We start from the raw sequence: 13,372 nt of genomic DNA on the forward strand, positions 1-13,372 counted from the left end.
AGAGGGTCCCTGTGGAGCTACTCCCTCCCACCTCCTGGCAAAAGTGTGCCTGACAAAATGTCTGGTACCCAGAACAAAAGAAGAACTCCTGCAACTCAAGGTGATGACAACTTCATTTATAGAGACTCACCAAAGAATGCCTAGTAGGCACCAGCACAGTGGTAGTTTAAAGGACAAACCAATGCTGGGGGGACCTAGCACTTGGCACACCCAGCATCTTCCACTGCCATGGGTATGTGAACGGGCACCACCACATTGGAAACCAGCTTGGCAGCCTATGCTAAAGCCACACAGATAGCCACAGGACACCACTTCTTGAAGCATGTCCCCTAAATGCACCCATCACACAAGGACCTGTACTGGAGAGCTCCCAGCAGCTTTGCTCATGGTAGCCAGACCTGGAAGCCTCCAAATGTCTACTAGCTGGCGAACAAGTAACAGACAAGCTGACTGCAGCACATTCCCCATAGGAGGCTGCTCAGCATCAGACGGGTGACAAGGGTGGGCATGTGCTGACAAGTGCACAGTACGGGGCAAAGGAAGAGCAGAAAGACAACATTCTCAGTTATTCTGGTTATATAGAAAAAGCAAAACCAAAGGGACAAAAAACAGCCCAGTGGTTTCCAGGGTCTGGGAGTGGGAGAGGTGAGGACAGCAAAGGGGTGGGCTGAGGGGAGTTGGGGTCAAGGGGACAGTCTGGATCTGGCTGGTGATGGTGGTTGCATAATTAGATATTTGAAAAATGGGTACATGGGACCTGGGAGTCACTGTTCCAGCTCCTCGTGGCCCTTGGAGCAGAAGAGGGGAACCGGTGGGCACCTGTGAGCTGCCAGACCTCAGACAAGTGATATGTTCAATACTTCACAGTTTCTGTGCTTGTGAAACAGGGGTGAGGGGGCCCCTGCTGCAGAGAAAGCCCACCATTCCATTGAGATTTTCTGTTGTCACAAAGATGACAGATTGGGGCCCAAGATGAATAGGAGAGTGAGGGCTCCCCACCCTGTCTGGCGCTCTGGATCTCAGGTTGCCTTCCAGCCAGCTTTGACAAAGCCAGAGCCACCTGTGTCCACACATGGGGGAACACATGCCATGAACACAGGGTCACCCCACACACCTTGTCTGTGCCCAGCCCCCTTGCTCCAGGTGGCAGCCATGTGTCCCTTGGAGAGTGTCACTCCCAGGAGCCATCTGGTCCTGTTTGGCTTTGCCCCCAAGACACAGCACCCAGGAAAGCAGGACTCCATCTGTCCTGACCAGGACTCTCTGGCATGGTGGTTCTCACTGCCCAGCAACTGCTCCAAAACTGGAGGCCAGTGGGGCCTGTGGCCTGGGGACCATCCCGCCCCAGGTGTGGTCCCGCAACTTGGTGCTGGTCAGGCAGGTGCTCTTGCCACCACAGCTGGCACCCCTTCTTTCTTGCTCAAAGAGCCTCCATTTCACTTGGGGATCTGGTAAGTATGCCCAGAGCTGGGGGTGGACCCACCTGGCCTACCCACTCATGGTGAGAAGCTAGGAGGGAGGCAACTGGTGAAGACTGCAGCAAAAACCCTGCCCAGCTAGTTCTGAGAGCATCGCTGGGCCTATTGGCACCTCTGTGCTGTGTGTGCACCTTGCAACCATGAGGGGAACCCAGCAGCAGGGTGGCTGTATTGGGCTGGGAACCACCTACTTGTCTGGACCCCTTACTATGTAAGGTCAGGAGCACAACCTTGAGCTCTGTCCTGGTTGGATGCCCAGCACAGCTGAACAGGCCCTAACTGCCCTGTGGGGGTTACCAAGGGCCCATTCAGCCAGGGGAGATGCTCTGAGGGGTGTCAGCAAGGTGCAGTCAGCAAGGTGCAGTGGGTATACACTGGCAGTCACCTCACCCAGGCCTGGGAAAGCGTCCAGGGGCCAGACAGGAGCTGGACTCTGCCTCTGCCTAGGTGGCAGGAACACAGCATCTGCCCTGGCCTCAGGACAATCCCACCCATGTGGCAGCACCATGTCCCGTGCTGCCTGTGGGCCAGACCTCCGCCCACAGACTCTGCCCCCTCCACTCCCTGCAGACCTGCGCCCCCTCACTGCACGCTCCCTCTGGAACAATCCTTCTGGGACCCAGCAGTTGGTGCAAGGGCTGGACCTGGAAACCAGCCCAACTAGGAGACAGTCACTTGCACCAGGATGGTGAGGCAGAGCAGCTGTGGCAGGCCCTGGCCTGCCATGCAGCCCGTCACTGACCCGGCCGGGGCTGCTGGTGAAAGATTATGCAACCAAGGCTTTGCTCTAAGGGCTCTGGGGTGCCCTGAAGAGAGGATGACAGAAAGCACAGTGTCAGAGGAGGGGCTCCCGCAGCCAGAGGCAGACAGAACTGGTCCAGGATGGGACTGAACTGAGGGGAGGCAGCAGGACTGCAGGAGAGAACAAGCCAGGCTCCCAAGGACAGCACCGGGCATGGGGCACCCGTGGAGGGGTGGCACCGGCTCTCAGTGGCACAGGCCCTGGTTTATTGCATTTTCTGATGTAAATACTTTCCCTTTGGCCAATTTCAAGCATGCCAGCACCACTGAAGGAGAAGCTGGAAAGAGACACATGTGATTGGCTCTCTGAGTATGTGGGCAGGTGCCTTCCCAAGAGCCCGGCAGCCCTCTGGGCTCACAGCCAGCCTCATAAGGGAGAGGCCTTCTCTCACTATAAGTCTCAAAAAGACAGCGCATGCCCCTCTTGGGCCCTGCTCTCCTCTTGGCCACAACACAGGTCAAATCCCAGTGGGCCCATCTGAGGACATTTGACCTGCTAAGGAAGAACAAGGATGGTATGGCAAGGAGCCTCAGGCCTGGAAAACACGCCCCGGCAGGAAGTGGATCCTGGGAGCTGCAGCACTCTCCTTGATGCAGGAGGCAGCCCCCCGGCAAGGGTCCCAGGAGACGATTCCAGTACATTGTGTGGTGGCTCTTGGAAGTTTGACAAAAGCAGTGGCCCACGTTAAATGAAGTGTGTTGCAGGCTATGAGGAAGCAATCAGAAGGAAGAGAGAAATGGTGTGATAGCATCCATCTGCTCTATGAGTGGTCATGCTCCTTGGGAGGCAGGAGGACACTCCATTTGCCAAGGTTTAGGGGAGGCACTGATGAGAGGATACCAGCTAGGAAGCTCCAGGGGGCTGACCTCCATAGAACAGGCTGATCGGAGGCAATGCTGTTTCAGAACTGCCCTCCCTGATAGCAAAGGGGGTGACAGATCCCTCAGTGGCAGAGAACAGAAGCAAGATGGGGGTGATGACAATGTCAGGCAGCAAAGGGGCTAGTCTACAGGGACCTGAAGAAAAGGCTAATAGGGTGTAGCAAGGAAACAACGGAGGGTGAGCAGATGGTGGAGGCCGGCTGCCCCAGTGCAGAGTCGCAGTGGAAGGGCACAGGTTCCAGACTCAAGCCAGTTCTCAAACCAAGAGCCCATTGACTGAGAGAGGGGCTGAGTCCCAAGAGGAAAACTCTGTAACACCCTTGCAAGTGTGTGTAACAGGGATTGATTTACAGGCACACCTTGGAGATGCAGGTTCAGTCCCAGGCCATAGTGATAAGGCAAATACTGCAGTCAAGTGAGTCAAATGAATTTTTTGGTTCCCCAATGCATATAAAGCTATATTTACATAACTTGACTGTAATCTGTTAAGAAATAGTACTATGTCTACAAATCCAATGTACACACCTTAAAAATACTTTATGGCAAAAAATGCTCACCACCACCTGAGCTTTCAGCAGTCATAATTGTTTTGCTGGGGGAGGGCTTGCTTCGATGCTGACGGCTGCTGGCTCATCATGGTGGTGGCTGCTGAAGGCTGGGTGGCTGTGACCACCTCTTAAAATAAAATAACAATGAGTCTGTTCCATCAAATGACTCTTCCTTTCATGAATGATTTCTCTGTGGCATGAGATGTTGCCTAATAGCATTTTATCCACAGTAGAAATTCCTTCTAAATTAGAGTCAGTCCACTGAAACCCCACTGCTTCATCGACAAAGTTTATGGAATATTCTAAATCCTTTGCGGTCATTTCAACAAACTTCACAGCATCTTCACCTTACAAGAAACCTCCCCTCACTCATCCATTCAAGTTTTACCATGAGATGCAGCCACCAACATCTCCTGGCTCCACTTCTAGTTGTAGTTCTCTTGCTGTTTCTACATCTGCAACGACTTCCTCCACTGAGGTCTTGCACCCTCAAAGTGACCCATGAAGGTTGGAATCCACTTCTTCAAAAGTCGTGTTCATGCTGGTATTTTGACCTCTTCTCATGAATCATAGGTGTTCTGAATGGCATCTGGAATGTCACCTTTCCAGAAGGATTGTCCAGATCCATCAGAAGGATCACTGTCTATGGTAGCTATAGCTTTATGAAAAATATTTCTTAAATAAGACTTGAAAGTCGAAATCACTTCTTAACCCACAGTCTTCAGAATGGTCGCTATGTCAGCAGGCACAGGAACTGCATGAATCCCACTGTCCATCTCCATCAGAGCTCTTGAGTAAGCAGGTTCACTGTCAGTGAGCAGGAATATTTTGAAAAGAATTTTTATTTCTGAGCAGGATGTCTCAGCAGTGGACTTAAAATATTCAGTAAAACAGGTTGCCAACAGCTCTGCTGTCATCCAGGCTGTTCTGATTAGAGAGCCCAGGCAGAGCAGACTGAGCATAATTCCTAAGAGCCCCAGGTTTGGGGGATGGTCAGTAAGCACTGGCTTCAGCTCAAAGTCCCCTAACGAGGGAGTCAGCCTGTCCCCTGATGCTTTGAATACAGATAGGCACTGACATCTCTCTGGCTAGAAAGTCCTGGATAGCATCTTCTTGGAGCAGAAGGCTGTTGCATCTGCCCTGACAACCTGCTGTTTTATGCAGCTGTCCATGTGAGTGATCTGAGCCAGAATTCCTGCATGACTGGCCACAGCTTCTCCATCAGCACCTGCTGCTTCACTTTGCACTTCTGGGTCATGGATGTGGCTTCCTCCCTTCCGCCTCATGAACCAACCTCTGCCGGCTCCTAATGTTTCTCCTGCAGTTCCCTCCTTCACAGGACTGAAGAGCTAGGGCCTTGCTTCAGTCTTTGTCTTCAGGGAATGTAACAGCTGGTTTGATCTTCTACCCAGACCACTAACACGTTCTCCACATGAGCTGTGAGGCTGCAGCACTTCCTATCAGTCGTGTGGTCACTGGAGAAGCACTTTCTGTCTCCTTCAGGGACTTTTCTGTTGCGTTCACACCCCAGCTGACTAGACAGAGGCCTAGCTTTTGACATGCCTTCCTTACTAAGCTTAATCATTTCTAGCTTTTGAGCTAAAGTGAGAGACATGGGACTCTTCCTTTCACTTGGACACTTAGAGGTCATAGGGTCATTGATTGGCCTAATTTCAGCATTGTTGCATCTCAGGGAGTAGGGAGGTCCAAGGAGAGGGAGAGAGATGGGGATGGTCAGTCCATGGGGCAATCAGAGCACATGCATTTATTAAATTTAGCATCTTCTGTGGGCGCAGTTTGTGGTGCCCCAAAACAATTACAGTAGGAGCATCAAAGGTCACCAATCAGAAAGCACCAGAACAAATGTAATCATAAAGAAAGCATCTGAGCACTTGAGGGTGAAAATTGGTTTAAAGTACATGCAGGGCAAGGAAAGAATTCTTGGGAGTTAGGCTGAGCCAGGAAAAAAAAAAAGAAAGCATCTGAGATATTGCAAGAATTACCAAAATGTGACACAGACACATTCGCCCCAAAGCACAGGCTCCCTCTCCAAGGGTGACCTGGCCTCTGCTGCTGGTTAATGTATGACCCGACAGCTTCCGAGACCACCGCTGAATCCCTGGGGTGACACCATTCCTCCGATGGACCACCTGCTACTACCTGGTGACAAGTTGACTACACTGGACCGACTCCACTCTGGAAGGGGCAACAATTCATCTCACATTCCAGGTGGATTTCCTCTTTCAATGGCTCAGCCAGACCCACTGACCAACCAATCAGGAACATGTCTGATGTGCCCGCAGCTTACCTCGCACAAAGGACCACGTTATGGCAAAGGGGGCTCAGCAGTCAGTGCGTGACCACAGGACCCACTAGTCCTACCACTTAGAGGCTGCCAGCCTGGCTGGGTGGTGGGGTCGGGGGACACTGGGACAGTCTCACAGGCACATCTGAGCCATCAGCTTGAAGACGACTCCCGCAGAAGGGGCCAATATCCTCCAAAGCTAGGATGGTCACCCAGCCACACTGCACCCCTTGTGCCAGTAGCCAGTAAGGCAGGGAGCAATGTGGCCAGGTGGTGGCTGACCTTGTCATTCACAGGGAGGCAGGACCACTGCCACAGGAGAGAGCAGGACAGCGTTCGATGGCCCACCAGGGTGTCTCTGGTGCTCTTGTGCCTAGTTGTGACCATATAGACAACATACGGACATAAACAGAGACCACAGCCTGATGAGGAAAGGCAAGACGCAGACTCCTCATGGCTCGGCTCAGGGTCACCCCTGCAGGGGCACCACCTAGATCAGGGCTGGCCACAGAGGGGCTCTGGAAGGGGCGGGTGGGGAGGCAGTGAGGACCGCCCGAGGAAGTGGGAGCTGTGGTCATCTCCCTGAATTTCCCTGTGAGTCTCCCCAGAATCCCAGAGAAGCTGTGCCTGAATGGGGCAAGCCTACCGTGAGAGGTAAGGAGACCGGGGCCGGCAAGGGGTGGCTGGGGTACAGGCTATGGCACCCCACCCCACAGGGCTGCACACCCAGCTCCTGGCGGCTGCTGTGAGAGGTGGCTGCTGGCTACGCACAGCTACACCCTTCTCCTGAGACTTTCCTGGAGCTGCTTGTGAGACTGTCCCCTCCCCTGTGGCCCTCAGCCAATGGCTCCATTATCAGGGCAGCAGGGAGGCGACAGGATGCAATGCTCTTCAAAGCACCCCAGGACTCAGCTGAGACTCCATGTAAGTTGAACCCACATCTTGGCCTGGTTTCATTCCCCCTTCTATTCTCACTTGCTGACAAGTTCTGAGAGTGCCCAGCATAGGCCACTTTTCTAAGGATCCCAGTCTCAGGTTCCACATCGTGGGGACCTCACCTCAGACAGATACAAACTATTTCCGCTTTCAGCAGCACCAGGCCTGGTAGCAGTGAAGCACAGTGCGGGCACACAGTGAGCATGGGGTGAGGCCCTCCTGGGAGAGCAAAGGAGCTATGACTGCACACCCTCTCCGAGGACTAGGCTGCAGTTTCCACATGATTTGTCATTCTCATGGCCCGTCTGAGCCATGAGCTCTGCCCAACAGTTCTGCAGGTCATTAGAGTGAACAGCCAGACAGGCAGCAGCAGGTACCTGCAGCCAAAGAGGCCTCTGTCCAGCAGCCTCCCGGCCGTGCCCTCTGGCCTGAAGCCCTGGGGAGCAGAGCGCACCACTTTGTCTTTGCACCCCCCCTTCCCTGGCCTGCTAAGGGCCGACAGCCACTGGGTGTGTGCAGCAAAGCTCCCACGGTTAGGGGTTGACGTCCAGGTCTCACCAGGCAAGAAATACTGTAAATACCACATTGTTCATATGGGCATGTGTGAGGAGACTCCTGGAGCTGATGCGGGCTTGTTGAGAGTAATTCCTGTCACATCTGGCCTCATTTTCTTTCTCTCTTTTCTCTTGTAGTGCTTAAGAAACTTTTTGTAATAGAGAACTTCAAACACCTACCAAAGCAGAGAGACTAACACAGCAGCCTTGATGTATACCCATCACTCAGTCGCCCTTGATATGTGCATGAGTGCTCTTCAGCTAGAACTCTTCAGTTGTGACTCCCCCCCTTTTAACAGGGGGGTTCTGTGAGTGCTCGTTGTCCAGGCCCTCCCTCCAGGCCCAGACACTCTGCAAGGACAAGGGGTGCAGCTCTGTTTGCTCCAGTGTCCCCAGGGCATAGCACAGGCACGCACTCATCACTCCTCCATAGACACTCATAGAGGACCTGCTGCATACCCACGGTGACTGATCTGTGCAGGCGCTCTGAATTTTTTAGGGCCTGGAGAAGGCAAACAGTTAAGCCATGGCAAAGTTGCCTGTAAGTACAAGGGAGGAAGCAACTCCTTTTACTCAGGCTCTGACATGCCAGTCCTGGATGCTCGTCTCTTCTCCAACTCAGTCCCCTCCTTAGGTGCTCTTTCTGCTTCTATGGCCGGTCTGCTCAGCTGGTGGCCCTGGCCCTGACCTCTGCTCCGAGCCCTAAACCACATTACCAGCTACCTCCTTGACACCACCACTCAGGGGTCTGATGGACATTTTCCTGTTTCCTCTGTGCTGGGGTCATTTCTTTGCACTCAGTGTCTATTCTAATCCCCTCTGTGTACCCCAGAACACAAGGGCTCAAAAGGCTGAAAATGACCTTTCTCAGACTCCCTTGAAGGCAGGATTCCGCATGTGAACTTGGGCCCTGCCACGTGTCACATTCCTGTGAGAATCAGAAGGTCTGTGGTAGCTGACTTGCGAGCTTTGACTGACCTGAACGTTGTGGTGCCTGGGCCCATGACCCAGCCTCATGTGACAGTGGGAATAGCACCTCCCCGGCCCGGAATCTCGTTGCAGTGAGTGGCAGTGAAGCCCAAGCCCACTGTGGCCCCTGGTTCTGGCTTCCTAATTCCATTACCAATCCTTTTTGCTTGGAATTCCTGGATTGGATTCTCTTTCTCCCTAACCCTGACCCTGCCATGCTGAGCCATTCTCTTCTCACAACTAGATTGAGGCAACAGCCCCCAGTCACCTTGTTCCCATCCACACCCCTATGACCTTTTCTCCACTTAGCACGCAGAGTTCTCTTTGAAAAGCGTGAAGTGAGTAATGTAACTCCCTGATCAAATACTTCCTAGGATTATGATTAGGGTACCAGGACACCAGGAGGCTGGAAAACTCAGGCTACCAGGGGACCAGGAGATGGAGAAGCAGGAAAGCAAGGACAGCAGCCTCCACAGCAGGCAGTGTCTGGCCTTTCCTCCCTGACTCTCTCACTCCTCTGCACTCCACCAAGCTGCTGCCACACTGATAGCCTAGTGACAGAGACACAGAAGGTGTACTTAGGCTGAGCACCAACAGCAGTCAAGGCCAAGAGGCTGGACAGAGGGTGCAGCTGGATGGCCAGTGTGGCAGTGCACATCAGGCTGTGAGGCTGGAATGTGGTCTGATCTTGCATCTCCCGGCTGCCTTCTGCTGAGAGACTGGCTCTGCACTGAGGCCATAGGGGGGTCTGTGCAGGAGGACACACACCTGGGCTTGTACTCTGAAAGCAGTGAGAAAGATGGACTCACAGGGAAGGACCTGCAGTGAATGGGCAGCAGAACTGGGTGTAAGCGTGAGGACAGGAAGGCAGAGGGCTGCTCAGGGTTAGCAGGCCACAGGAGAACACAGGAGGAGTGACCTTTGCAGGATAGACAGAAAGCCTTGCTCCAGAGCAGAGAGCAGGTCTGTGAATGGGAGTCAAAGCACAGGTGACTCTCTTTAGTGAGCTGGGTGGTCTGCCCAGGGGCCACACTCCTGCGAGGATGGTGTGGAGGTTCAGGCACATGTGCCCAGAGCAGGACCCATGGTCTGTCGCCCCACAGCAGCCCTCTAACTTCTGAAAGCAGCTGCTTCTGGTGTCCTGGGCAGCCAGAGGCTCCAGCTGGGCTGACAGAGGAGCCCTGCAGCTCTGCAGGGGATGCTTACCCCAGCAGAACCCCAGTCCTTGCTGCAGATTGTACCCAGCAGGAACTCATTCAGAAGAGCTCTCCCCGCTCTCTGGTTGCAAAGACGTGGGCCTAAGAGGCCAAGGGGCAACAGCTGAACAGAGAGCAACTTGTCTGTCCACCCTGAGGCCAGGTGCTCACCTCTCTCAGGGGGAGCTCAGGGAGCTGCAATGACTGGAGGCACAAATCTGGCTGGGGAATAGAGAGGGTAATGGGCTCCAGCTAGTAGGGCCTGGGACATACCATAACGCTAGAAGGGGCCAAAGGTAACTAAAAGCTTGATCACTAGGTCACCTATGGAGATAGAAACAGGAACAGGGCAGTGGAGACACAGGAAGGGAGAAATGGGAAAGGTCAGGGTCAGGGCAGCCAACTCCAGCCCCTGGGCACCTTCCCTGGGACACAACTGATGGTCACCCTCCCCTGTGCTGGACCTAGCCAGGTTGTGCACTGGTTCCTGCCGTAGCCGGTGGGCTCACACCACATCCTCCCATATCTGAGGTGCCAGTGGAGGCTTAGGAGTGCTGGCTGGCCCCCAGGATGAAGAGGCAGGCCTGTGACAGCACCTGGCCTGGCAGGTTCAGGATGGAACAGAGGTAGGAGGGTGGCCTCCTGCAAGTGCAGAAGCTTTGATTGTCCTACTCATGGGGGACACGGGATCACGAGAGGGGTCCCCAGTCAGCAAGGCCACTGCACCTTGGGCAGAATGGGAGACATGCCACTGGAAGCCGGAGTCCCGCCTGCTAACACGTGTTCACACTGCTGTCGTGGTTCCTGAGTGAGGAACACTGAGTCAGCCACCCATTAGTGGTCATAGGATGTTCCGTGCGTGTGCACAGGTGAGACTGGCAGTGGGAGCACCTACCACTTCTTCATGATCAGCTGAAATATGTCCCTTAGTGGGCCTCTCCTTGGCTGATTCAGCAGGTACCATTTGTTTTCACTGATTTTTTCTTTACAACTTTAGGCATTTGTGTTTTTCACAGTATGTTCCGGGCACACCATGACCACAGGCTAGCCCAGGGCCTGCACAGACAGGGAAAAGGTTGGTGCCCCCAGGCATGCCTGCCTTGGCTTGTGCCAAGGGCCCAGCTTCTCCTCACATGCACCCCCGGCTGCAGTGGGGTACCAGAGCTTCCCTGGAGGGTCTAGGGTCTAATCTCTATTGCCTTGGGATGACTTCAGGGCGGGGCAGTACACAGGGAAGGCAGCCACGAGCACTCCAGTCTGTCTCCACTGCCCACTGCCCTCCTGGTCCTGCAGGTGCAGGCATCGGCCAGCAGGTCCACATGCATCTCACTGCAGGTCCTCTTGACCTGCTCCTGCCCCCACAAGGCATGTGGATGTTGCAGCCCCAGGTCTCGTTTGTCTGGTACCCAGCTAACTGGCACCGCAGGAGCCAGTGTGGGGCTGCAATGAGTGGAGCAGCGGGATCATTCATGCCACCTTGCCTTAAATTGGTATTTTGTTCCTCATTCTTTTTTGCATTTATATGACTCTTCAGAATTTGCATTAAAATACTGTCTATCTTGATGACTTATGTTTTTGGTATATTCCCTTAAAGTGTGTGCCAGAGGCAGTGCCTCACTCTGCTCTTGGTCCTGTAAGGTGTTGGTGGCCCTCCGGGGCTCTTGGCCAGCCAGGCAACCAGACTGAGAACAGCACTCCCTCACCTGTGGGGTGTGGAGCACTGTGTCCCCTGGGACAGGCAGGCAGGGGCAGTGGCTGGCCCGACAGCCTGAGAACAGGCTCCCCACTCCAAGTCTGTGAGCCGACCTAGAAATCCCTCTCACTGTCACCAAGCCCCTCCTCACATGTGCAGGGACACCACCTCCCTTTTCCCTCGGGGGCCTCCTAAGGCCCCTAGGGCACAATCTCTACCCAAACTCCTGCTCCAGCCCCACAGACCCTGGGTTCAGTCTGGGCCTCCACCCGCCCTCCCACCTACGGCTGCCAGTGCCCTGCCTGGGCTGCTTGTTTTCCCCTGACATCATTTAGCTCTGCCAGGAGAAGAACCAGCACCGTGTTTCTGCTGACCTTGTTATTTCAAAAAAGGAGCAGAGAAGACACACGAGGAGGAAACCCTGTCAAAGAGGCTGGGTCCCGGCCCCTGGCTGGAGCTGTGGGGTGCTCCCCCTGCCCCGTTGCCAGCTTTGCCTCCTTGCACACTGCTTGGGCACAGGGCTGGCTCAGATGGCTGATTTCTCTTTGTTTTAGAAAAAGCAACTGTTCTCTGCCTCTTGCCAGGAGCAACAGCCTCTGGCTCCTTGTGAAGAGATCCCTGTGGGGAAGTATGGGGTCTGAGAGTCATGGTCTGCAGAGCCTGTCTCACTGCCCAGCCAGGCAGTGGGTTCTGCCCACTAAGACCCCAGGCCCCAAACCCCCAGCAGGGGTGCTGAGCTTCCCAGAGCCTCTACCCAACAGAGGTGGCTTCCTGGACCTCCAGGTCATAGGGCTGGAGTCTGGTGGAGCAGTACAGGGTCTCGTCTGCCCTCCCCTGACCCCCCATCCACTCCCTACACTCTCAGCACAAAATCAGCCCCAGGAGCAAACCCTGAGCATGCGAAGCCAACCCTGAAGCGGGACCTGCAGCAAGCACTCTGGAACCCGGACACAGTGCAGAGCTACCTTGTCCTTCTTGGCGCTCTCCATCCTGGCTCTGTCATCCGGCACTGGGACAGCAGCCAGCCACGAGAGCCAGGCTCTCAGTGCTCCCCAACAGGCTTCCAAAGCAGGAAATCCCAAGGCTTCTTCCAGCCCAGCTCGTGGCACCGAGGGGGCCTGGGAGAACACGGCCCACCTTCCAGCTGGTCTCTGGCTTGAGGTTCAGCCACACAGTTTCTTCCTTTTCATTGTCCCCCAGCCAGAGATGAGCCTTCTCTCCCAGGCCTTGCCCACCTGGGACCTGTCCTGGGACCCTTCCCCACCTAGGCCTGGCCAGGTCAGGTGTTTCAGCGTGGGGCCATCGCAGGCTCCAGGCTGCTCGGTGCTGAGCCGTGACGACGTGGTGTCCTCTGGATGGACCTGCAGGGACAGCCCTGTACCTTGTGCCTGCAGGCAGCTGCAGTGACTGCTCCGTCAGTCTCCAGCCTGCCTCCTGGGGCCCAGCCACGGCCCAGGGTTCCTGCTGCCACCAGGTATGAGAGGGGATTCCCCTGCCAGGGCCCTCTGCACTCCTGCCTGTGCCCGCGCTGCCATGGCAACCAGCCGGGGGGCCTCTGCACTCATGCCCACAGCCTCAGCGAGCCCGCCGTCCTCTCATTAGAGCTGCCATGCAGAAAACTGGGGCTGATGCAGAAAGCCTCCATCCCCATCACCATAGCAACAGCCCAGTCACCTTGTCAGTGCAGACTTTTCCACCTGTGCAGCCCAGAGCAGTGTCACAGGCTCTTCTAAACTCAGAGGCCCTGGAGTCTGGGAGCCAGAGAACAGGGAGTGGGCAGCTTGGCCACTGGCACTGCTATGCGGCCAGGACACCACGAGCCTGGTCATTGTCTTCTCTGTCTCCCGAGATGAGCCAGAAGAGTGGGCCCAGACAGAACAGAGCCCCTGGGCCCAGTTCTCAGCTAGGACGCAGGCACACCCACACCTCTGGGAAGCCCCCAGGAACAGAGCTGAGCAGCTGCTGACTCAGGGGGTTCACTTAACCACACTCTCAATAGGTGCCTCTGTC

At 55.0% G+C, this 13,372-nt stretch overlaps 1 protein-coding gene across 1 annotated transcript in view; it reads right to left on the reverse strand.

Annotated features, from left to right (window-relative positions):
• The window catches only part of GCK (glucokinase), a 70,672-nt gene extending 57,676 nt beyond the window's left edge, over positions 1 to 12,996 (reverse strand). Inside the window, exon 1 of the mRNA XM_036910258.2 lies at positions 12,328 to 12,996. Within this exon, the coding sequence (XP_036766153.1) occupies positions 12,328 to 12,351 (24 nt within the window). The 5' untranslated portion in view covers positions 12,352 to 12,996. The remainder of the gene's footprint in view (positions 1 to 12,327) is intronic.
• Between the last annotated feature and the right edge of the window lie 376 nt (positions 12,997 to 13,372).

The sequence above is a fragment of the Manis pentadactyla genome, chromosome 7, assembly GCF_030020395.1.
Source record: "Manis pentadactyla isolate mManPen7 chromosome 7, mManPen7.hap1, whole genome shotgun sequence".
In the NCBI taxonomy this organism is placed as follows: Eukaryota; Metazoa; Chordata; class Mammalia; order Pholidota; family Manidae; genus Manis; species Manis pentadactyla.